Source organism: Lacerta agilis, chromosome 10, assembly GCF_009819535.1.
Source record: "Lacerta agilis isolate rLacAgi1 chromosome 10, rLacAgi1.pri, whole genome shotgun sequence".
NCBI lineage: Eukaryota > Metazoa > Chordata > Lepidosauria > Squamata > Lacertidae > Lacerta > Lacerta agilis.
Genome location: NC_046321.1, coordinates 32,323,404 through 32,350,501, shown reverse-complemented (window position 1 = coordinate 32,350,501; position 27,098 = coordinate 32,323,404). Strand labels below are relative to the sequence as shown.

At 40.4% G+C, this 27,098-nt stretch overlaps 1 protein-coding gene across 5 annotated transcripts in view; it reads left to right on the top strand.

Annotated features, from left to right (window-relative positions):
* The window catches only part of ANO4 (anoctamin 4), a 119,952-nt gene that overhangs the window by 31,949 nt on the left and 60,905 nt on the right, over positions 1-27,098 (top strand). For 3 of the 5 annotated variants that reach the window (XM_033162353.1, XM_033162350.1, XM_033162349.1), the window contains exons 3-5: positions 7,963-8,073; positions 13,355-13,491; positions 14,661-14,819. In XM_033162353.1, the coding sequence (XP_033018244.1) occupies positions 7,963-8,073; positions 13,355-13,491; positions 14,661-14,819 (407 nt within the window). The remainder of the gene's footprint in view (positions 1-7,962; positions 8,074-13,354; positions 13,492-14,660; positions 14,820-27,098) is intronic. The other 2 variants (XM_033162352.1, XM_033162351.1) reach the window with 2 other exon arrangements.

The window sequence follows — 27,098 nt, the reverse complement described above, 5'->3', positions numbered from 1 at the left end:
CCATTTAAACAGACCTGCAAGCCTGAAGGAAAGCAAATTTAGGGTTGGAACTTGAGGCTGGGAGACCAAATTATACCTTCTCACACATGAGCACAAAGCCCCTGGTGCCAGATTAAACCCTGCGGAGGCCCCATGGCAGTCAAAACCTTGTTTGCACTAGTGGGATAACATTGAAATAAGAAGGCTTGATTGTAATTTTCTTTCAAGATCAAATCACTATTATTTTGATCCGTTGTCACAGCGCCCCTAAAAGGCCCATTGGCCAGTGCCTACTGCCTATTTGGTAATTCGGCACTGAAAGCCCCTAACAAAGCAGGATTATTACCTATCTTTTTACCTCTAGTGAAATCTGTTGGGCATAACTCCATTTTCTGAAGAGCCAAGCCTCGGGGGGGGGGGGGGGTGTGTTCATGTGGATATAGGATTTTATACATATAGTGGTTTTGTTGTCCATATGAGCTATTTCCAACTGTTCATCTACTCATGCTATTTGTTCATTACTTGAATCAAATGACTGGTTTTAATGTTTAATCAGTATGCAGGACACAGATTGACTTGGAAAACAGTCTCCTTCCCATTCAGGTTCTCTACTTAGGAACTTGGTATATTAATCTCTTGAGTTGTTGTTCTTCTATTATAAAAAAGTTTGTGAGCTGGAACTTTCAAAAGCTAAGAAGATGATTTTTTTCTATGAAATGCAGCACTGATCAGGAAAGTATATTGGCAGCAGTACAGTGGTGCCTCGCAAGACGAAATTAATTCGTTCTGCGAGTCGTTTCGTATTGCGAAAAATTCGTCTTGCGAAGCACGACCATAGGAATGCATAGGAATGCATAGGAATTTAATTCCCATAGGAATGCATTGAAATTTTCGTCTTGCGAGGCAAGCCCATAGGGAAATTCGTCTTGCGAGTCACCCTTTCGTTAGTGAATGCCTTTCGTCTAGCGAGTTTTTCGTCTAGCGAGGCATTCGTCTAGCGAGGTACCACTGTACATCTCTGTCCACTTGCTGCTACTTATTTACCGGTACATAACAGATTTGCACCATTTAAAGGAAATAATGAGATTTCTTATTTGTATTAGGCTGTCACCTTTTTTGTGACTCAATTTTTTTTTTGAGGGTGAAAGAAACCTGCATGTACAATTGCATATTAAAGTCTAAGCAACATAGATTACACATTTACACTCACATTTGTGTGTGTGTAGAGAGAGAGAGAGAGAGAGAGAGAGAGAGAGAGAAGGAACTGAGAGCATAAATCAGATGTCTATCTGAATGTGGAAAACGCCTGTCCTCACTGCATTATTTATTGATTGTTTATACTTATAGGCATTCTTGACCAATGGGTGCTCGGGTGGGTTACAAAACTTTTACAATTACTTTAAATGTGAGCATTTGGATGTGGAAGAGAGACCTATTCAAGCACTCACTGGAATGTATATGCCATTAAAAATCATGCAATGTGTAGCTCATTCGATTCCTGCTTTTGGATGCACGTTCAAGTTGCAATTCCTGATACTCAAGTGGGAGGCTGCTTCCACATGCAGATCTCTTTCTCTGAATTTGGATGTTGATATCTAGAGCATGATGAATATGACAATATCTTTTTCGAAACTCTGTTAACACTCTATTCCACAGTGAAATTAAAGCAAAAACTGGAAAGCTGACACAGTCACTGCAGGATGCAGACGTCTATATTTATCTGGTCACTTCCAGACTGCCTATTGAACATTAATTATGCTTCCTTTGCAGGGAAGTTGTATGATGTCTTATCAAGCACTTGCTATGCCACATTTTCTAGTACATTTTCCTGCCACTTCCCTTACTGAAAAAAGTCATGATTTTTATTTTTGGGGGAAGTGCATTTGTTGCACAAGAGCTGCAAATCCACTTTAACTGCACAGCATGAATTTGCCATTGTGCCATTGAATCCCAGTTGCAAAATAACAAATCTGCAAGCACCCTTTATCATTACTTACATTGCATATAATCCAGCAATGCAAAAAAGGACTTGTTTTTTTAAAAGCTGCCCATTCCATTACAAATTAGGGTTGATATTTAGTATCTAAAGAGGCAGTGGACTTCAGAATAAGCTGTGACAAGTACCTGGTCCAAATTCTACCATGGCATGCATGAATGTAGAGGACCTTAACCAATCCACTGTCTCTCAAACTCAATCTACTCCATCTGCAATAAAGTGGTGATAAATGGCATTGGATTATACAATACAAAGAAATCGTCATAAACAACGTACTTTTCACTGGAAATTGCTTGTGAGTATATTGTTATTGTTGCTACCATTGTTGTTAGTCCGTCCATCCATCCATCCATCCAGTTTGCTTTTTTGTAGATTTTGGCCTAGTGTAATTAGGTGGGTTCACCTACTTCATCCCATTTAGGAGGCACAGACTGAGAGCAAAAACAACAACAACAACAACAACAACAACAACTAGATGTACTTTGTTTCTAATAGTTATTCTTTATTTTATTTTACTTATTATTAATATTTACTAAATTTGTATACCACCCTTGATCTTCAAGGGTGCTTCAGAAGGTAGATCCTACAAAACTGCAGTCTAGCCATGCCTGGTTTACACATTACTTGGGAGAATTGCAATAAGATTTAAATGGCTTTCTATCTCATGAGATCTTTTGGAGATGTAGAGGAAGGTGTCATAGTATTTCTGCCTGTTTTCTGAGAGTGCTCTTCTTTGAACATAAGATTAATGCTGCTGGGATGGCCTAGGGTCCATGCAGTCTAGCAACGTCTTCTCAACAAGTGTCCAGCTAAATGTCTCTGGAAGCTTAGAAGCAGGGCAAGAAAGCAACAGTTCTCTCGCATAGTTTGTCCTTGTCTTTTGGTATAGGTTTCCTTTATCTGTCACGCTTGCTGGCTATTGACAGAAGTACCCTTCATGAATTTAAAGCCATCTAAGCTAGTGGTCATCTCTACATCCTGTGGTAGTGAATTTCATAAATTAATTATGTATTGTGGGAAATAGCATTTCTTTTGTCCGTTCTGAACCTGCTGCCGATCAATTTCATTGTGTAATCTGAGTTCAAGTATTATGAGAGAGGGAGATAAAAATTCCCAATCCACTCTTGGCCTGCCATTCATAATTTTATAAAAACTTAAACCATGTCCTCTTTAGTCATCATCCCTAAACTTCAATAATAATATTGATAATTTTATTATTTATACGCTGCCCATCCGGCTGGGATTGCCCAGCCCAGCCACTCTGGGCGGCTTACAACATAATAAAATCATCAATCCTTAAAAACTTCCCTAAACATGGCTGCCTTCAGATGCCTTCTAAAAGTTGTTTACTTCTTTGACATCTGAAGGGAGGGCGTTTCATAGGGAGGGCGCCAAGCTTTGGTCTCACCTCAGGTAGGTGATCCACCTCTTGGTGGTTTTGTTGCCTTTTCAGTACTTTTCCCAGTGCTATAATGCTCCTTTAGAGATGGGGCGGCTGTACACACCTGCACTAATCCCACCCCATGATCTGTTCAGCAGGCAGATATTCATATGTGAGACTTTCAGAAGAAAAAAAAACATGTTTTGGAATTCTTTAGTATGATTAAGGAAGTTATTTCTTGCTTGCTGCTTAACATCCATGTAACTGCACTTTTGAGGCCTAAACTCAGATGGGATGTCTAGAGTGTCCAGGCTTAGCAAAAATGTCCTGCATTGTCCTGGTCCTGTATTGCCTTATGAAGCATCTGAGCCTGACAATATTGCTAAAGGAATCCTTAATTCTAGATAGTCTCCCATGTGACTAGCTGGTGTTTAGGATTCTTATAAGTATTAGCTCTGGCATAGTATAATAGTACCACTGTATTCTGCTCTGGTCAGACCTCACCTGGAATACTGTGTCCAGTTCTGGGCACCACAGTTCAAGCAGGATACTGACAAGCTGGAACGTGTCCAGAGGAGGGCAACCAAAATGGTCAAAGGCCTGGAAACGATGCCTTATGAGGAAAGGCTTAGGGAGCTGGGTATGTTTAGCATGGAGAAGAGAAGGTTAAGGGGTGATATGATAGCCATGTTCAAATATATAAAAGTATGTCATATAGAGGAGGGAGAAAGGTTGTTTTCTGCTGCTCCAGAGAAGCGGACACGGAGCAATGGATTCAAACTACAAGAAAGAAGATTCTACCTAAACATTAGGAAGAACTTCCTGACAGTAAGAGCTGTTCGACAGTGGAATTTGCTGCCTAGGAGTGTGGTGGAGTCTCCTTTGGAAGTCTTTAAGCAGAGGCTTGGCAGCCATCTGTCAGGAATGCTTTGATGGTGTTTCCTGCTTGGCAGGGGGTTGGACTGGATGGCCCTTGTGGTCTCTTCCAACTCTATGATTCTATGATTCTATATACAATATTTTTTCAGTATAGTATTATAATTTATTGGGTGATTCTGAGAAAAGCAAAGCACAAACCAGTCATTAATTATCTTGGTGTGTAGTTCTGTGATTGCATAGAGAGGATGTTGCTGTTTGGTTGAAAGTTCTCTGTGTTGTGCAGAGGTGGGTGTCATAGCATAGGTGTGTGGGGGGGTGCACTTGTGTGGTTGCAGTTGATCGGCGTAGTTGTGTATTGTGTGAGTACTTGTGATTGCAGGGTGGTTATGTGGCGCCCACAACAGATTAAGCTTCAAAATGTCCCATAGTGTTGGTAACCACAGTTGCAGTCAAACAATATCTGAAGGGCACCATGTTAACTACTGCTGTGTTAAAGTCATTTCACATGTTCTGGCAAGTAGTTGTTCTCCATCATCCTACTGATATATGTAGTGTATTCTGCAGCCACCAGCCTGTAATTTTGCTGGCTAGAGTTGCTAGACTCTTTAGGCTCAATATAATGATTGAATGCCTTTATTTGGAATTAACAGCAAACCGTCAAATTATGTTTACCCTCTTCCTGCCCATATAGTATATGACAAAAAAATTGTTTAATTTCCACTGTGCAATAGGAATATTGTGTTGTGCATCATGATTAGATTTTGAAAATGGGTTCTTTTGCTTCTGTCAGTTTTTTTCCCCTAAATACACTTACAGTTCACACACAATAAATCTTTGCATCAAGGTATCCATCCTTTTTAGTGCAGCATCCTATAGTGTTGCAGCATTTTATAGATGCTTTCAGCTGGCATACTGAAGCTTGCCTTTTACAATACTAGCTGGGTGAAGTGATGTGCTTTGGCTTCCTGCTGCTTTCATCTTCATATTTTTCACAGGCTGTATTGAATTTCGACATTTTCTCTGCTTATTTGCTTGCTCTGTTTTAGAGTCGGAACTTGTTATGGTTGAAATTGTTATTTCACTGTTATTCTTCCCATATCCATACATACTGGAATGAGGTTGATGTTGCCATGGTGAAAGAAAATGTGTGATCTAGTCAGGTGTTCGAAGAGCAATCCACAATCCAGTAAAGCCAATGTGATTGGGATTAAGCCACATTTCATTACAACTTTGTACAGACAGCAAATTCAGCAGGTAAAGCTCCAACGATGGGACTGACTGGATTCTACTGCCAGCTATTCACGTCCCATTTTTGTATTCCCCCCCAAAAAAAAACTCAAAACAAAATACAGTGGTACCTCGGAAGTTGAACGGAATCCATTCCGAAAGTCTGTTTGACTTCCAAAATGTTCGGAAACCATGGCACGGCTTCCAATTGGCTACAGGAAGCTCCTGCAGCCAATCGGAAGCCGCGTCGGATGTTTGGGTTCCAAAGAACGTTCGCAAACCAGAACATTCACTTCTGGGTTTACAGCGTTTGGGAGCCAAAACATTCGACTCGCAAGGCGTTCGTGAACCAAGGTACGACTGTACCCAACAGAGTTCAAAAAGAATTCAAAACAGAGTCAGGATCTTAAACATTTTAACAGATGAGACATCCATACCCAGAAGTTATTCACATCTTTATGAGGTTAGTTCAGCACCAGTGTCAAACCCTGGGGTGTGAGTTGTTTCAGTATATGGATCTTTGGGACTGAGAGGTATAGCGAGGAGTGAACCAGAGAAGAGTCAGTACTGATGATAGCTATGTTTTTTGACACAGTGTGTCCTTGACTTAGAGGAACAGTTAGTTTTTGATTGGAAAATAAATTCATCTCCCTACTCAGTTTTGCGGCAGCCCTAAACATGCATATTAGGGAGGAATCTCAGTGAGCACATTGAGGCTTACTTCAGAGTGAGCGTGCATTGGAATATGCTGTACTCTCCAGATGCTTTGAACCACAACTTCCATCAGCCTCCGCCATCACGGAGAGCGACATCTGGAGGGCAACAGATTAGGGAAGTATGTGTTAGAGAATTTACAGTAAGTCTGAAATTGCAGAATTACACAGGGTTCGGTTTCCTTGGAATTACGGACAGTGGAGACTGTGGTGTCTTTAAGATACATAGTTTATTTACACTGTGAGCCTACAATGGAATGGCTCACAGCATTAACACTCCAAAAGGCCTTGGACTCAAACAGAAATCAAGCATGGCTCTCATTCTCTGCTTTCTGCCTGCTTCTAGCCCAGCTAGACACCACTCCAGCTATTGTCCTTCTCGCTGCCAGCCAGTGAGGGAGAGAGCCCACCTATTTGCTCTCAGGCACAGAGCAACATCCTTTGATAAACTAAGGACCATACTTAGGCCCAAGAAGCTGGCTTGGCTACTTCAACAATTGAATCCCCCAAACTAACAGCAAATATATATTATTAATACACAAATTTAATAAAAGGGAATGTCCGATCAAATAATGTAAAGTTCAGTATTTCCAAATGGAAAATTCAGTTCATAGAATCATAGAACTGTAAACAGAGGTGGTTTTAGGGTAGTGATTCAGCTGCACTGGGCACCACAACAATGCTGTAGAACGGAGCATGAGAGGTGGTGGGCATCATTTTTTTGTGTTGCACAGGGTACAGTGGTACCTCTGGTTACGAACTTAGTTCGTTCTGGAGGTCCGTTCTTAACCTGAAACCGTTCTTAACCTGAGGTACCACTTTAGCTAATGGGGCCTCCAGCTGCCGCCGCGCTGCTACATTATTTCTGTTCTCATCCTGAGGTAAAGTTCTCAAGCCAAGGTACTACTTCCGGGTTGCGGAGTCTGTAACCCGAAGTGTTTGTAACCTGAGGTGTTTGTAACCCGAGGTACCACTGTACTGCTGAAATTTGAGAGTCCCAAGTCCGTCACTGTTGTAGAGTTGGAAGAGACCCAATGGATAATCTAGTCCAACTCACTGTAATGTAGAAATCGTACCTAAAGAACCCCTGACAGAGGTTTGCATTAAACAGGAGCTACATCTTCCTTGTGCAGTTGTTTTGGAAGCAACATACAGAATATTTGAGCAAACGGAAAAACAGATTTAATGTTACAAAGATCATAAAATGCCTTGGATTCCTTGAGATAATTTAGTATAGAATCATTAATAGATTTATAACATTAAAAGCAAATAAATTTACATCTATGTTAGTTTAGTTGAGTCTACCCAGAAAAAAAATGGCTTACACCCAACTCCTCTGGCTTTTCATTTAAGGATTGTGTTGCTGTTAAGGGTCAAACTAGGCATGATATTATTGTACTAATGCAATTAATGTGCATGTTTTCTCTTGTGTAAATTGCAGCCAAAAATGCAATGGATGGTTTTGTTATGTCAACAGTAACTATGGGGAAGAGAAGTTTAACTCTTTCACTCCCGGCCAACAACCTCCTCTCTGAGGCTGTTATTTGCAGGGATGAGTGTAGGTAGCTGAAGGTCTGTTTCTTTATGGGGAGGAGGGCGTCAACAGCATGCTGTGGGTGTTACTATTCAATAAATGTATTCTCAAACTGACTTTCCCTGCGCTGCACAGCAAAAGTAATAATTCCAGGCAGCTTTAGTGTTTGCAACCGTTGTTTCTTTCCCACCCATCTTCACTGGAGTCACTACTAAACTATTGCAAACTCCGCCAATCTCTTCAATTTCTTTAGAAGGAAGAGAGCATTGTCAAGGTCGTCACCTGGAAACACAAATATCAATAAGACTTGACGCTCAGAAGAGAGATGTGGACTTTTCAGAAATACTTAATGCAATACAAGAAAGTAAGTTACTTTGTGGGGCTCAGATTCTTAACATTGTAGAAATGTTAATGGAAATGAATATATATACTTGATTAGTTGAGAGGGGGAGGTGGGAAAGGAACAACAATGCATACAAGTGTGATTCAGATAAGGTGGCTTAATGAATATCATTATATTAAGCCGTGGATTCAGATCTACAGATTTCAGTGTAAAAGGACTTATGAAGAAATTGTCAGTAAATCTTTATTAGCTTTTATTTATTTCATAGTGGGATCTGCATGCAGACCAGGTAGAAACATTCTTTGGAATATTTATGTACTGCTTTTCAACAAAAGAAAAAGGTTCTCAAAGATTTCACGTAGAAAAGGGTTGCTTCCAAACATGTGTTGGGCTTTCACATGTAGAATTTCCACCCTTCAGGAAAGGTACAGAGTCTCACAATGTGTCTGATTGCCTACAGAGGATCTCACTTGGAGAGCAATACATGCCTGGAAGCACCTGCCTCCCCCCTCCCCACTCCCGCCAATCACATATGAGAACAGATTTGATAATATCTAGTGCCAGGAGGAGAGGGCTGCTCCACTGTTGAACAGCTCTTACAGCCAGGGGCTTAATATTGCAAATGAATCATTCAGATATCACAAATGGGGCATTGACAACAAGTTATTCTCCATGGAAAGTAAATCCTAAATAAATGGGGGGGAGGGTATGGATGGGCAACGTCGTGTTTATGCTGAGAAGAGCTTGCATGCATGACGAGCAAACAATCCCAATAAGCACCAATCTGGGAGCATCTGAGCCTTGAAGAAGGTAGAAGGAATGGTTGTTAACAAGTTGTCTTCTGTGATGAATTGCAGAGGTGAAATTACACACATTTATGATGAAAAAAGGCTCTGAAAACAAATAAAGAGAAGCACTAAATAAAACATTCTCTTGCCTACTTTTTTCTCAGTTGTAAAAAGTTCTCAACTGCGTCTTACTCTCTCTTTCTTTTCCCAAGTGACCCACCCTTTGTAATTAGATATTTAACCAAACGTGAGCAACAAATAGGAAATATAGAGCAAAAAGTGAGCTGGTCTATTGGTTGTTGAAACATGTTGCATTTTTATATTACGTACTGCTAGACATTTAGAAAGCCTGGCATCGTTGTTCAGACTAGTTAGAATTTTGAAACCAAAATATTAGTTCAGAAAGCCATAATTATTTCACTCCAATTCTCAAGACAGGTTTAAAGGTGTGTTGGTATGTGACAGGCATAGGTATTCCTGGTGTTAATATAGTTTGCCACTGTTTCACAATTCAAAGGTTTCTTTTTGTGTTTAGTTTTAACTTTACAGATGTACTTCCTAAAAGTCTGGTTCAGAATATTTCTTATTAGATGCGATATGTTCCTATTCTATAAGCATTTCATTTTGATATTGTTCATTTTGATAGATATTTAGGGGGGAAATGTTGATGGCTTAGATTGCTGTTGTTTTTAAATTGTTTACCTTAGTTTTGTAAGACGCATTGTCCTTTTACTGTATAATGTTTATAGGTAGCTAGTTTACTGTAATCACGCGTTTTTGTTTTGCTTTGTACATGAGCTGCCTTGGGAGGCCCTAAAAGGTGGCATGGAAACGTTTTTAATACATTTTATCTGGAAACAGCCAAAATAGATTATTTACCAAAGCAGCTCACATTGATTAAAAGGGAACATACAGTGCTTAAAATAACATGTTTAAAAATGAAAAGTCACGTAAAGAAGAAACAATGAAGCATTTCACTCCTTTGAACAAAAATTCTCCATTTTGGTCCTTGGCTTTCCAAGCTTTGTAGTGTGATGGCACACATGGCAATAAGTTCAACAAGGCTGCTGAGAACTAGACAGTATTCACACTCTTGGAAGGGAGCATTTATTAGTTTAGGAATTCCAAGGAACAAGAGGAGTTTATTTATTTGCAGCTGCTCCAAACTGCAAGAACAGATTTTCGTGTTATGTGCACTACTTCCAGATAAGTATGCATAGTAAGGTAAAGGTAAAGGGACCCCTGACCATTAGGTCCAGTCGTGTCCGACTCGGGGGTTGCGGTGCTCATCTCGCGTTACTGGCCAAGGGAGCCGGCGTACAGCTTCCAGGTCATGTGGCCAGCATGACTAAGCCGCTTCTGGTGAACCAGAGCAGCGCACGGAAACGCCATTTACCTTCCCGCCAGAGCGGTACCTATTTATCTACTTGCACTTTTGACGTGCTTTCGAACTGCTATGTGGGCAGGAGCTGGGACCGAGCAACGGGAGCTCACCCCATCGCGGAGATTCAAACCGCCAACCTTCTGATCAGCAAGCCTTAGGCTCTGTGGTTTAACCCACAGCGCCACCCGCGTCCCTTAGTATGCATAGTATTGAGCAGCAAATTCAAATGTGCTCTCCTGCATAGGATTGTAGCCTTTATGTGTCGAAAACAAAAGTGGCATAGCAAGTGTACACTCCTTTAAAAAAGTAGGCACAAAATGCTTACATTTGGGGTCCCTACTTGTTACTTGGAAACCACTTTTTTCATGCTCTGCTTTTTTTTTTAACATGGATTTGTTTCCCTATTCTTGCATTGTATTATCTCACAATATTAACTTTGAACGATAAAAATCATGGCAAGCCAGCAGCCATTTCATTTCCCCCCTTAATCTTGGTGAAAAACAGAAATGAAAAGGGTTTAGCAATATTCCGCATTCAACTTGAACGTTACATTTTCCCATGAAGCACCGTTTGCACGAACCTGTTTAAAATGCAATCTGACAGAATGTGGCCACCAAAAACCATACCAAGTCATAAACACCATAGGCCAGAGTCCTGTCTGTGGATACAGTGAGTGATGTATCCACACACAGAACAGTTGGTGTGGGAACCAGCCAGAGTAGTGGCAACCCTGGACTTAATTGGGATTGGGTCCTGTGCTTTGTATCTTGTTCATAGATGACCTACAGTGAGCAGTGAGGTAGCCAAGTTTGCTGATGATACTAAATTGCTCAAAGCTGTTAGAACAAAAAGAATAAAAGAATTGTAAAGTTGGAAGGGACCCTTAGGATAATCTAGTCCAGCCCCCTGAGACAGCGAAGAGCTTGAAAAGGACCTCTCCAAACTGAGTGGAATGGGTGTTTCCCCATTTTTCCACTCCTACCTGCTGAATTACTTAATAGCAGTTCATTCATAATTAAACATTTTCTCCTGATCTTCCCAGTGCCTTACTCAGATATTCTTACTGGTAGTATCAAAACAGAATTTAGCATTCTGGTGCATAGAGTCAGTGCTGTAGAATGGGTGGCTAATGGCACAGGTGAATTTCCAAAAGGAGACCACAACATTAAAATAATCCAAGAAAAAAAAAAGGAAAAGTATGCCATATCCTTTTAAAGTTATTTTTTTCTGAAAAATACAGTATATATAATCAAATATTCTTTTTTAAAATGTTCTAGTTATTCACTGCTAGTGTATTAGAGTCAGTCCACCTCATGAGAAGAGAAGACTCCCTAGAAAAGACCCTGATGTTGGGAAAGATAGAGGGCACATGGAGAAGGGGATGACAGAGGATGAGATGGTTAGACAGTGTTCTCGAAGCAACTAGCATGAGTTTGGCCAAACTGCGGGAGGCAGTGAAAGATAGGCCTGCCTGGCGTGCTCTGGTCCATGGGGTCACGAAGAGTCAGACACGACTGAACAACAACAATGCTTTCTGTTGAAATTGCCACACCATGGTGCAAACGGATATAGATTCTGTGCTGCAAGCTTTTTAATGTTCCTGGAAATTCTCAGAAGATAAGGTGGAGCAAGGAGGAGGAGAGATGTGTTGCTGACTCACTCACTGTGTGTAAGATGTCACACTGTGAGGGTAGTCATTGGCAGTCTGATGAATGAACCACCCAGACTAAATGCTTACCTGACGTTGGTGGGTGTATTTTCAGCAGCCTCTGAATAAAGGGAGCAGATTTGGTAATGGAATTCTTCCTAATTTCCCCTCCCTGTAAGGAGGGAAAGGGATGTTGTGCGCTTCACATCAGTTTTGTGCTTCTCCTGTGCAGTGCATCCAAATGCACATATGTAAAAGTTGGATTTATGAGATTATAAAACGGCGATGAGAAGCTTTTGCTGGAACAAGCTGGAACACAGCCTATTTGCTTATTCAGTAGTAACTGCACTGCTTTTGACTGCATGCAGTTTTCTAATTGTTGTTGGTCTCCATGTAAACTGAAATACGATGGCATATTTGAAAATAGTAGGAAAAACAGTTTATAAAAAAAACAAAAACCAATAACTGGGAGCAGAGTGGGGTGGGGGATCTCAGCAGATGCAATAAGTAGAAAGCAAGCTTCCAGTTAGTGGTGGGCTGTTTGGAGGCACTTGCCCCATGACTGGAGATGTACTGTGCTTGTGGCAGTGAAATTTTGAACCTGATTGGCTGTGCTGCTGTGAAGGGGCGGAGTCTTTTTTCTGGACGTTCCACGCTGAGGGAAAAAACAATAAGGGAAGAGCGAGTTCAACGCTTTTCATTTCACACTGGGATTAAAACCTTCCACAACTATAACGATGAAGACTCCTAAAGTCCAGGTTTCAAATGAAAAGGCAGAGGTGCAAGTTTATCCCTGGGTGGGTGCATGAGATGTAGACTGCTGCCTCTCTCTTGCTGCTGACTGCCATTTTTATTTCCCCGCAAAGACCTGGAATGTATATTGTATTGAATAGATAATAGAAAACCTATAAATCTTCCAAGTACTGTACTACATATGACTTTGCTCTGGATTTGTTTCCTTCAGCCTTTTTTCCCTTCCTTTTTAAATGAAAAATATAAACATACTGAGGTTTGACTTTTTATACAGGGCTAACAGGGATATTTTTTTAAAAAAATTGTATGATATATTTAGCAAGGCATGAGTGTTAGATGCTATTTGGAGTCATGTTTTGCCATTTTTAAAGCAGTGCTATGTCTCAGAAAACTTTGATGAATAAATTTGGGTGGAATTCCATCCAGAGGTTACAAATCTACAAGATACAACTGATGACTGGAAACACTTTGTGGATTAAGTGAGGGAGACATGCACACCTGTCACAACTACCTTGAAGCTGCTGTGACCTTTGACATGTTGGATACATAATATCACTGTTGCAGATTTACTTATTAGCACTATGAAACAGATAATTTGTGACATGCAAATGATTTATGTTGACTTTGATGTCTGAAACATACACAAAGTTGAGATCTTATTTCATATTTGTGGGCAAAGCCTGTATTACTTTCATTGCTAATGTATTATTTTTTATTATTGCTTTTTAGTAGCCAAGGATGTCAATATTTTCTTTGATGAATTAGAAGGCATAGCCAGCCCTTCCAAGGACGATGAATCTTTGCTTCACCATGGTAATTTGACCAGTACTTCAGAGGATACTAGCAGATTGGAGGCAGTGGGAGAGGTAAGAAGCTTATATGTCTAATTTATTTGTGGGTTTCCATTGCTGAAATTCAGGTCGTCTCTAATTTTACAAAGGTTTGCTGGGCATATAGTTTAAAATGACTTCGCAGACCCACCCAGTCATAAAGTTAACACTAAAATCAAAGTTATCCATGATTTCATTAATCTGCAGACAATGGAAGAGAGGTTCCAGACATTCGGCACACCTTATTTTTGACTATTTGAAATAAAGCAAGCAGATTTATCTATCTCTTACATCTAACATACATTGTGCATGAAGGTGCAAACATCAATTTTATTCAAATGGACTTGTAGAAAACAATTTTAAGTAAATTATGCTCATTTGGCATATAGATTTGTCAGCCGTCTCTCCGCCAGACTCCCTGTTTGCCGCTCCTGGCATCCCCAAGCCCTCTCCTCGCCCAGCTGGCTCCTTCCCTTCCTCCCCACTGGAGGTGTGGCTGCTTTTCGCGCTGGAAGAGGTACTGCTGCTCAGTTGGTGTTGGGGCTCCCTGTATCCCAACAGTCCCTCGGGTCCGGTGGCAGTTCCCTGACAGACATAGTCTGGGTATACTTAGCCATGAAGCTCACTATGCAATCATAGGCCAATTACTCTCTCACAGCCTACCTCATAAGATTGTTGTAGATGAGAACTATGCATGCCATTCTTGTGGAAGGGCATATTATGAATATTATATTTATTCTATCCTGCCTTTCCATCCAGCACAGTAGGTGGCTAGCAAACAAAATTAAAAACATAACAATACTAATAATTAAAAAGTAATAACATTCAGGTAACAGAAAAAATAAATTTAAGTTGCTATTTATTCCAAAATCTTTGGTATCTAAATGTCAATGGGTCACATGAGTCTCCTGAGGCAGGGAGTTCCACAGTTGAGTTTTGCAACTGATGGGACCCTGTCGTGCATACCTACCTGCTGAGCTTCTGCCAGTGATGAGATCTGGCAGGCTGGTTCATATGGGAGATTCTGATGTGGTGTGATTCATCTAGCTGTATGGTGCAAGGTTAATCTGGTAAATTTAGTGATTATCATGCACATATGTAATGATTTTATATATCAGACCTTTATGTTGAAATCCTTTTATTTGCGTGAATATTGTTAAATCAAATATAATGAATGGAACAAATGATCTGATTTTTCTTCGCAGGGAGTACCAGAAAAAAATAAAACCAGTGGACTGTATTTTAGGGATGGAAAATGTCGGATTGACTACCTCTTGGTGTACAGAAAATCCAACCCACAGAATGAGAAAAGAGAAGTTTTTGAAAGAAATATAAGAGCAGAAGGACTTCAAATGGAGAAAGAGGTAAGAAGGATTCCCTAAGGAACATTTTCAAAATTCAAATCTGCTTGTAAACTCTATGCAAACAAGGATATTCCCACACAATTAATGATTTAACGCATTTGATCCATGACCCCTTTTCATTTTTTTTGTAACCAGCTTGGCATGTCAGCTCTAAACATTTCAGTTGCCAGACCTGCTCCCACTATTCCTGACAATTGGCCAGGTTTGCTGGGGCTAATGGGACTTGTGATCCAAAACATCTGGAAGAAATCAGGTTGGGGGTGGCTGACTTAGGAGGACACAGTGGAGTTGTAAGAAACTTGCAAAGCCTTAAGCACTTTGCACAGGTCATTCTTCATGAACCTGCCACAATATATTTCTCACTCTATTTGCTTAGCTATATACTTTCTTAAAGTATATATGACAAACTCAGCATGTAAAAATTACCCCATTGTTTCATACTGTGAACACTCATGAATTCTACTGCTTGCTGCCAAAGACTGTATTTTGATGGTTTTTCTTTAGCTGCATAGCCCATAATTCTAATATACATTTATTGCATAGAATCAAATGGAAAGTTATACAATATTGTTTCTCAGTTTTTACAACCCAGAGTCTTCACTACTGAAATACGCATTGTTAAACAATTCCACTTGAAGACTATTGGAACAGGCTTTTGTGTCTGCAGGTTATAATGAAATTATACACTGCTATGCAGTATTGACTGCAATGATAGAAGAAGGTTAAAACCATTACTGTTTCTGAAGCTAGGGTGCATTTTTTTTATTGCAATGGTCCTTTCTCAAGCTAATGTTCTTCTACTGTGCAACATATACATCTCAAACAATACTCCTCACATTTCATTATTCTTTTCATCTTATTGTCTCACTGATATCCAGCTTTATTTCTCATTCATTCCATTTGATTTGGTGTGTGACTTCTTTTGTAGTTCGGCATCGCACAACGTTTCTAAACTTCAGGGTGATCAAAATGAGGTTTTGTTGTTTTAATGTGGATTTTAAGCACAGGTGTGGATCTCAGCATAACACTGTTATCTGTGTGTAAGTAAGTCTGTCAGCTAGAAGAAGAAGAAAAAGGGGGTTTCCACTGGATAGGAACCTTTGAGCTCTTTTAGGGTGTCAGGTCCTCTTTCTCTAATACACTAATAGATCTGATTTTTATTTATTTATTTATTTATTCATTCATTTAATTAGATATTTGTAGACTGAACTTTTCATTAAAATACAGCAAGGCAGCATTCAATATACAGAATTACAGTAACTTTGCTAAGAGCAACAGTTATAAGCATCAAAGCATATTAAAGACAGGCACATGATAATGCCTTCAGAGCTAATGTTAAAAGATGTCCAGGTTCAGATAGGTATACTTGTCCAAATGACCAGTATCCAAACCATTTAGCATAGTATAGTCTTCAAACTTTTGCAATCTGAGACTCACCTTTAACCCAAACGTGTTTGGGTACTCATTTCTTACTCGCTTTTTTAAAAAACCATATTTTTAGATGTTGGTAATACTGTTGTTACACCCCACCTTAGATCATGCTGTTTCATAAGCCAAAGCCAGCTGTTTGAACTGTGCCCAGAAATGTAATATGATCTGATTGTCTAACAGCCCCAACAAGGAGTCTAGTGGAGAATTTCTCAGGCAGGCATGTTCTGTACCAGCTCTAGTTTCCTCCTTGCTCAGCACTGCTACAATATTTTGAAGAAACTCAGGGATGTAAGGGCACTATTGAAGTGCAGGAGCTGAACACAGGAGTCCCAAAAGTCACACTCCCAAGCAAGAGTCCAAAAAGTTAACCAGCTGTAGCAATCCATTTTGCACACATGCAGATACACACAGAGAGAACATAGCAAAATAACCTCTGCGTTAGGATGAGCTGGCAGTCATAGAATAGTGCAAGTAAATAAATAGGTACCGCTGTGGCAGGAAGGTAAACAGTGTTTCCATGCTCCCTGGCACTCGTCACGGTCCTCTGTTGCGCCAGAAGCGGTTTAGTCATGACCTGGAAAGCTGTCTGCTGGCTCCCTCGGCCTGAAAAGTGAGATGAGCACCGCACCGCATAGTCGCCTTTGACTGGACTTAATCATCCCTGGGTCCTTTACCCTTTTACCTTACCACAGAATAATGTTTGGTCTCATTCTCTACTGGGTGTGGGAAACCTTTAGCACTGTAGATGCTTCTGAACTACAACTTGCATCATCCCTGGCCCTTGACCATGCTTTCTGGAGCTGATGGGAGTTGTAGTTCTGCAACATCTGGAGGGCAGATGCTCTATGCTGCAAACATAGTAAACTTAGAAGTTTTGTTATTGCCTCATTCACTTGCAAGGTCTATCCTGGCACTTTGGCAGATGATGGCATGACTCCTGCTCTGGGAAAAAAAGTCCTCAAGCTGCACGCTTACACTTTACCTCTCTACTATGCTACTGAGAATGCTTCAGGACAGGGCTGGTTCTGCCACAGCCATGCCACTATTTCCCGGGGTAGCTGCTTTGATTATAGCTGGAGTGAATTATTGGGAAAGGAAGTGTTTTTAGCCATATCCTTTTTTCATAATGTTTTGGCTTACAAATAAAAAGATGATTTGCAAAAATGTAGCCTGGGGAAAAAGATCAATATGAAATATGACTTAGACAAACTGGGAAGAGTCCAGAGAATTAAGTGCACATAAAAGCATTTTTTCAGATAGGCACTTACTGATCGGCTTTTAAAAGGTGATCATATGAGCACCACCTACATATAGAGTGGTCATTTGTTTAAACCTTTCCAGATAAATGGGCCCCAAAATAATGTAGAATCTCATTCATGGGGGAGGAAGGGAAAGGAGAATGTTAGCTGCTTTGAGACTCCTTCGGGTAGTGATAAAGCGGGATATCAAATCCAAACTCTTCTTCTTCTTCTCTTCATGTGGAAGCATCTTACTAACCCTAAGTAACATTCCGGCATACATTTCCCTATGATCCCCTTGAAGTCTATTGAAATTGATCCCTTTCCGTAGAATAGGTGCAGTGAAGTGGCATGGTAAACTATGACTCAGGGAATCTCTGTTTCAAATCTCACCTATGCCACAAACTCACTAGAAAAGTTACTCTCGCCTAACATAAGTATTTCCGTAATGGAGATGATAATAATACCGATGTGCCTTTTAGGATTGTTCATATTATAGCTAGTTAAGACATGTGAAGTACTACACATGACAATAAAAGAAAATTGGTGAGTAGGTGGTATATGACACCTGTTAGAATACAGAGAAATTAATAAGGACTACTCATCAAGATGCTGGAAATGCAGAAAGAATTAGAGGATTTCTGTCACATGTGGTGGGAATGAAATATGGCAAAAGTAAAGAAAGGAAGAAGATTATAATTAAAATATTAGGGTATGAAATTCCTTGCCACAGACATAGTTCTTGTTGAACTATGGAAAGGAATCAGTAAGACCACAATATAAAGAATTAATTAATATATGATAACAGCTGCTAGGATTGCATGTGCTAAGAAGAGGAGCCAGCCATGAATACTGTCTGTAACTGATATGAAAAACTGGTATGAAAAACTATGGAAATATGCTACTATGGCAACATTGACTGTTTTAAGGAGTAAGCAAGGTCAAAGACCAGATTTATTTATGAATAATTGGATAGATTCTATTCAGTGTGGTAGATGTAGAAAATATGTTTCTAAAATGTATTATGGTTTTTTGCTCTCTTGAATTGTTAAACTGCCGTTTGTTATATAAACTGCAAGTTGGTTAAAGGACATTTTATCTCAGTATATATTTGATTTCCCTAATAAGACCCAATGGTTCAACAGAATTTTTTACGTACTTTTGATTTTTCTTCCTATGTTATGCTGAAAACTATAATAATGTTTAACCAAAAGGGGAAAAAAGAAAAAGTGAAGTACTTTGAACACTTGAAGGCACTATGGCAGTGTTAAGTGTTGTTATTATTTTAATTCGGTGAGATTAAAACACACTTAAATGATTTGTAGATTGCATCCGTTGTTTGTTGAGCAGGATGAATTAGATTACTTGCTATAAATATTGTTCATGCTTCTAATATGGGGAGCTACCTTATACCAAGACAGATAATTGGTCCACCTAGGTCAGGACCATCTGTCTTGACTGGCAGTGGATTTCCAATGATTTCAGGTGGAAGCCTATTCTGTTGTTGTTCAGTCATTCAGTCGTGTCCGACTCTTTGTGACCCCATGGACCAGAGCACGCCAGGCACCCCTATCCTCCACTGCCTCCCGCAGTTTGGCCAAACTCATGCCAGTCGCTTCGAGAACACTGTCCAACCATCTCATCCTCTGTCGTCCCCTTCTCCTTGTGCCCTCCATCTTCCCCAACATCAGGGTCTTTTCCAGGGAGTCTTCTCTTCTCATGAGGTGGCCAAAGTATTGGAGCCTCAACTTCAGCCCTTCCAGTGAGCACTCAGGGCTGCTTTCTTTAAGGATGGATATGTTTGATCTTTTTGCAGTCCATAGGACTCTCAAGAGTCTCCTCCAGCACCATAATTCAAAAGCATCAATTCTTCGGTGATCAGCCTTCTTTATGGTCCAGCTCTCACTTCCATACATTACTACTGGGAAAACCATAGCTTTAACTATACGGACCTTTGTCGGCAAGGTGATGTCTCTGCTTTTTAAGATGCTGTCTAGGTTTGTCATTGCTTTCCTCCCAAGAAGCAGGCGTCTTTTAATTTCGTGACTGCTGTCACCATCTGCAGTGATCATGGAGCCCAAGAAAGTAAAATCTCTCACTGCCTCCATTTCTTCCCCTTCTATTTGCCAGGAGGTGATGGGACCCGTGGCCATGATCTGAGTTTTTTTATGTTGAGCTTCAGACCATATTTTGCGCTCTCCTCTTTCACCCTCATTAAAAGGTTCTTTAATTCCTCCTCACTTTCTGCCATCAAGGTTGTGTCATCAGCATATCTGAGGTTGTTGATATTTCTTCCGGCAATCTTAATTCCGGCTTGGGATTCATCCAGTCCAGCCTTTCAAAATGATGAAATTGCATATAAGTTAAATAAGCAGGGAGACAATATACAGCCTTGTCATACCCCTTTCCCAATTTCGAACCAAGACTAGAATAGGAAGCCTACTCTAGTCTTGCTCAAAGATGCCAGGGATAGATTAGAGCCTATAGAATAGGGCCTATTACAGATGCATGCCTGTGGCCTGTTTAGCAGGGTTTTTAGCCCACTTAGCATTTTCTTTCTAAACATTTTACTTCTGCTAACCTTGACATTCTGCCCAAGTCTTGTGTGCGGATGGTATTCTTTTGGCTAGATAGGGATTAGGCACTCAAAAAATAAATTCGCTATTAGTAGAACTCAGATCGTGCAGATGAATTGCTCAAAGAGAAATTTTACATTGCCAGGACAAATTCTCAGAATGTATTTAAAAGCTAGAAACATAAAAGAGAATTTCACCTTATCATGAATAGCAGAGAGCAAATAGTTTCAAATGAAATTTATTTCAGCTGAAAAATGAATAGATATGCCTGGAAGGATTTGAACAGTGTGTGATTTTTTAAATAAATATGAGATCTGGGATGTTACGGAAAAAATCCCAGGTGTGGAACTGCCCAGCCACCTGGCCCTTAGGGATAGGCCCACTGGTTTCTGCGGAGTTAAATAAAAGAAGTCCAGCCACTGGAGCAAGGACAAGACAGGGTTTATTGCGCAATAGGTTACAGTCAAACTGCCCCCCCAGAGCAGCGTTACAAGAACTTTTTAAAACTCCTATCATATCCCAGAATACAGTTTGAAAACATCATTACTACATCATCACTACATCACGAAAGGGAAGGGTTATAAATGATTTACATATAGGAAAAACAGGAAAGACAAGATTAGCATATGGGGGAAACAGAGCAATATCAGGGAGATAGCCCTGAGAAGTGTGAATGGGTGTTGGCAAGGATACCTTGAGCACTTATCTGGGAGAGAACAATGGGATTCTGGTTGAGGGATATTAGCCTGAAGCACCCAGAGATTACCTGCTGAGGCATTTCCCTGTGTACGTGGTCTCTCGCCTACTGGATCATGGCAGAGATGGGTCCCCTTAAGGGCATCACTCCATACCCCAAATGAGTTTACTCAGGAGGAGACTTTGCTTAGGTGACCCCCCCCATAATTTCCGTATCATTCCCCCCTTCGGAGATAGATTTGCATCAGGTTCTGAAAGAACCGCAAATCCTTTCTCCGCACTGAACTACAGTTCAGAGATAGACATATTTCCCACCCCCCTTTCGTCCTGCATGTTATATTTTGTTGTTCAGTCGTTCAGTCGTGTCCGACTCTTCGTGACCCCATGGACCAGAGCACGCAAGGCACGCCTATCCTTCACTGCCTCTCGCAGTTTGGCCAGACTCATGTTTGTAGCATGTTATATACACTAAATATTATCATGGCATCCAACCTCCCAGGTGTGGGTGTATGTAACCTGAAAGGGACTTGCATGTCACGCCTCTTAAGGCTCTTTGGAAATGTATCAGTGTACCTAGCGAGACATAGGATATTACGTAAAAATAACATATGCTACATTTTGTTACTAAATTACTATTCTAGCACTTTGGGAGAATCATTTCCAATAGTGGTTTATGCTTATTTACCAGAAAGGTCCGCCTGTGACTGAAAATGCAGTTTGTTTTTGTTTTTTTTTCTCTTTTTTTGTGTGTGTTGTGTTCCCAGGTGTCAAAGCTAGCTGTCCTCTGGTCTCTTGATGCCACAGCAACACCCATCAACATGCATCCCTGGTGTAAGGGCTTGCATTGACTTGACCTAAAGCCTTTTTACCCCATGTGGTTAGGTGTGACACTCCCTGGAGAGAAATGCCGCACCCTGACCAACTGTGGGGCCTCTGTGGCTTTGGTCCTGCTCTCAAAGGGGTGGGCCTGCGCTCTTGCTATTTAAGGGGACAAAAGCCAATGGCACCTTGGATACACTTTGTCCAATTCAAACAAAGTCCAATTAGAATTTACATATGCCCCTGGTTCTCACTTTCCAAACCAAACTGTGAAAAACCATTCTAAAAAGGCAGTGGTCCAAATTAATAATTTAACCTATAGGGAACCATTCCTGCTAAATCAAAGCATAAACACCTTCATGTATCTGGGGTTCTATTTTGATCTTGAAGTTTCTTCTTGATAAAATGACCTAAAACAATCTAAAATGTGTAGGGAAGGTTGGAATACCATGTGAGACAAGGAATGTGGTCATAAATCTGTCTAACCTAAATATTGGACTACGAAATAGCCTGATCTTTTAGGAAACATAAAATGCATGAGAATCCTCCATTGGGGTGTAAGCAATATGCACCAAGACACCATACAGTAAACATGAAAACAATTAAACACAAAAATTGGGTTCCCCCCTTTGTGGAAATAATATATATACTGTCAAACATAGTTCAAGGTTTTTTGCATAATGTCACACAACATACAACGTAACAATTATATATCAATTCCATATCTTGAAGCAATAGTGATCTTGAGACAATTCTGGGGTACTGAGTCTTGAAGTCAAAAGGAGAGAAAATGTCCTTACAGTTCAGCTCCCCCCCACCCCCAGTCAGTCCATATCCTTTTGGAGTGAGATAGATGTGGCCACTTCTGATGATGTTCAACTGCTGAAGAGTTGGACTGTAGGTTCATTGTCCAGTTTTCATAAACACTTCCTTTGAAGGAATAGCCTGTAATGGGGCTAAAAGACAGTTAGGAGGGAAGGGGCAAAAGAGCCAAAGGGAAAGTCTCCTTGGGTCTCTGCAAAAATAAAATCTTAATACATTAAGCATTTTATTCATTTCAATATTGTCATCACTTTTCTAGGTAATTACTGTTATTACCTGCTAAGTTTGTTTGGATTTTTTCAAAAGGTAAAAATATTAGAAGGAAACAAAATTAAAAATTAGATCCACATTTAAACAATGTGCTATCTGATAAAAGATAACTTTGTGATGGAAAAAACTTATAGATGGTACCTGACCCCCATCCAAGTTAGTCAAAATAAATAAATAAATTTCAGCCATAAGTTTAGGAGATGCAACAAATGACATGTCCCCCAAAAATGACCTATGAGGAACCAAAATTAAATGTTAAAACACACAATTCCTAACAATGGTTCCCAAATGGAAAAAAAATGTTTGTTTATGTGACAACATCAGCTAGAATGTTAAAGCAAAAATACTGGAAAAATGGGTTAACACCAACAAAAGAATACTTGGTTGTGCTTAGATCAATTTCATAGACATAATGGAAAACTAACTTAATAAATGAAAAGCAGATTATTTGTAACCTAAAATATAGGGAAGTAGGGATTTAAACTTGTTTCGCATAACAGGGGAAAATGACTGTAAGGGAAGGAAATAAATTACTGTTTGTATCTCCTCACAGGATTAACATAAAAGCAAGATAAGTATCAGAAGGTACCTCCTGAGTACCCACTAGACTGGAAAAGACAATAGCCTGCGTTTGCATAGTCTAAAGGAAGCATTTGCCCAGTGATTGTCCCTGGGGTACTTTGACCAAAGGTGCAAATCTGTGGCAGGATGAAGAGAAGACAGCAATTCTCCATGAATTTCTTAGGTGCCCCCCCCCTTCAGAGATGGGGATTTGCAATTAAGGTTCTGAAAGAACTGCAAATCCTTTCTTCTCACCCTAGATCTCACCTCAGTATCCTGTTGAAAGGAAAAATTATTTCATGTGTTGTTCCTAAGATGCATAAAAAATGTTATATACAAGCTACTGAAGAGAGCACTCTCATATTTACCTGTGGAAAGAATTTGGCATGTTAGAATTTTAAAGCCCAAATACTTAATTCTATTCTTGTTCTTCAGGTGGCCTCTGCAGCAATCTCCCTGCAGGGCTAAGCTTTGTCAGTAGCCTCTGTGCATGTACAGAGTTCATGATTTAGAAACCTATTGTACCATTTGAAAGAATTGTATCCATTGGCTAAATTACCTTGAATAAAGGAAGGTAAGCGTGAAGAGTAGATTTTTAAAGAACAGGGTGGGATTTTTAAACAGAAACCTAGCAATTCACACCCCTAACCAAACAGCAATGAAATTGGTCAAATTAAATTTCGGTTTGGTCAGTTTAAATCCATTTTTCTAGGGTTTCGTCCTAAGACATTTTCTGACACATTTCCTGTTTCTCACTGCTTAGGAAATGGGCTTATAAATCTTAAACTTTAAATAATTAGAACTTCAGCATTCAGACAAACCTAGCTAAGTTTGGTCAAATTAAATTCCTAATAATGAAGTCTCCGCACTAATTAATCATGTTTACGGTATCAAATAAACATCTCATACCCCAGGCAAAATAAATTGGGAGCTATGCCTCCTTTATCTACAGGTTTCGGGGTACAGATCTCTATTAAATGTGGGCTATCATTATTTTGTGTGCGCCCCCTCTGGTCATTTAGCAGAATACCTGCTCCCTTATATATGAGTAAAAATGGCCAGAGAGTCAGAATTCATAAAATTCAAATATTCTCAGTGATTTTAGCCAAGGCAGACTAAATTCTCTGCCCCCCTCATGTATGGGAAAATGGCTCTTACAGGGAAGGTCAATTTTGTATGTGTGTGCTTAAACTTTAAAACTTAAATAATAGGTGAAATGGTAAAACTTAGATAATCACTCCTTTAAAAAAAACAAAACACAACACTCTCAACACTCTCCTCTTAACTCGGAAAGCTGGGCTGAATTTCAACCCACCACCACACCAGGATATAAAAATTACCCTCCAATGCTTGCAGACACATGGCCTTCCACATAGCTATAAAGTGTTGAAAGAAGGACCCTGAGGTCATCCAGTCCAACCCCCTAAATTACAGGGTTCACAAGTTTTGTACTACCTCGTTGTTGTTGTTGTTGTTGTTGTTGTTTTTTTTTTTTTTAAGTCTTAAGGCTGATGAAAATCAGACACTGCAGTTTATCTTGTAAAACTTAAGACTTCTGCAGCAGGAAAATTGTGTATTGCACCCTCTTGTACTCTTTGGAGGGGGGGGGAATGGCCTTCTACAGTCTCTTTAAAACAACAAATCTTTACACACCACATCCACCCATTCCAATATTTGCCATGTTTTTGGGTTGATCAAGCCCTCACACATTTTTTTTTTTTTTAAACTGTGCACCCTTAAGAAGCTATGGCCAATTTCTAAGGCTGACAAACTCAAAAGGAGAACCTGGGCAAACTCCGATTTGGGGACCAGAAAGAGACAGAAACTGAAGGGGCATTTTCCAAGAAAAGGGCTAGTTAATCCTGGCTGATCTTACAGACTGATATTGGGAGCCTTACAATAACCCTTCTGTCCAACCAAATCAAAGTTAAAACTGGACTCAGATAGACAATTGCTGGCTATGGAAGCTTCTACCCTTAATAACACTTTTCCTAGAAGGAACACCATATTCTCATAGGCATGTAGTCATAACAATTCCTCAGAACAACAGCAACCACATTTCTCTCTCAAAGGGGAACCTACCTAAGGCTTAATGAAATTACAGGCGCTGCAGTTTAGCTTGCGAGAGCAGTTATACTCAACTTGGCTGTCTGCAGCAGAAACATTAGGCTAAATTCACAGCACATTCCAAAGTAGACTAGAACACGACAGTAGACTAGCTCTCTCTAAACTCAAGTTGCAACTAAACATTTCTCATTAGGTACAGATTTCTTTCCTGTTTAGTTGCAAAGGGAAGGGGGGCAATCCCCCTCTCAGAACACACTCAAACCCCTTCAGGGGATTTTCCTACCACTTGGAGGGACACTTTTGGAGCCTCTCTTGAATAATAAATATTTGCACACCTCAGTATCATATTTAATAAAATATTAAGTTATTATTTATATCCCACCCATCTGGCTGAGTTTCCCCAGCCACTCTGGGCGGCTCCTAACCAAGGATTAAAACATATCATGTTTAAGTTGATCAGGTCCAAATAGCTTCTTTAAACTAAAATTTGAAGCAAGCTTGCAGTTTTAAACAATGCGCACTTTAGAAAGGGCAGTCTGATGGCCAGTTTTAAAACACAACTCTCTTAAGATCTCTAACATACATGCTCTCAGACTGGATTTTTGTAATTGTTTCTGGTTTTCTCAGGCCCTTTTAAATCACTGAATTACATAAGGAAAACAAAATGACAGAGACACAACAGACTCACATACACACAACAGACAACATGTAACATGTAAACATAGATTTCCATCCTTTAGTTGGTTATTGTAAGGAGTTGGCTCACTTCCCTTTTGTTTCATTAAGCGAAGTTAGTAGGAAGGTCCCAAATTTCTAATTGGTGGGGGTCTTCCTTCCATCAAGTGCTTTCTCATGGAATTTAGGCGATCCATGTTAAAGGATCCCTCCGGTGGCCAGCGGAGTTCTGATGGTACATTTGCAGTAAATGATGGCCAGGAGTTCCTACAGAAGTTTTGCAACTTCTGCCTGGATAATAGCTCATGGTCTGGAATTTCCTTCCAGTGATCCAAAACAAACTCGAGGGGAGAGTCTGGTTCCGGCTGGGTGACAGAAGGCTTCCGAGAAGCCTTCTTCCCAGTAGGAGCCTGACCAAGCTTCGAAGCTTTGGCACCCATCGTTCCTTTGGGAGTTTAAGAGGAACCTGGGGTTTAAAGAGAGGCCGGGAAAGATATCTTAATGCAGACAGGGGTAAGAAAATGGGGTCTTAACACAGAGCAAACACGCGACGTTCCAATTCAACTAGTCCTGGTCCCTTGCGTTCTCTAGATCGGCTAGAGGGGCGGCTGACCAAGAGGATCTACACTAAAACTACCTCTTCCTTTCCTTTTTCTGGAGCTCCTTTTCCTCTTCCTTTCTCTTCCGTTTCTTCTCAACTATTCCTATTTTCCCAAACCATTTCCACCCATTACAGAATTTCCCCACCTGGCAACCTCCTACCTATCGTTTAACAGCTAAAGGAAGGGAGCCCTACTGGACGCCTGCCACTGCAGTGCCAGATCAGGCAGCCCTTTATTCGATAGAGTGAAACGGTCCGGAAAAACCTCCCTTGCGTTCGTTAGACCTGCTAACGGGGCAGCTGAGGTTGGGGATAGTGCAGAAAGTCCTTTGCCCCTTGCGTTCGTTAGGATCTTTCACCTACTCGGGGCGGCTGGCAAAGTAGAAAAAGAGCCCAGTCCCTTGCGTTCGTTAGGCCAGCTAACGGGGCGGCTGACCAGGTATTGGAGAAAAAAGAGATAGAGCTCAGGACTCCCCTTCCGAGTTGAGCAGCGGTCTATGGGACAGACCGAGAGAAAGGCAAG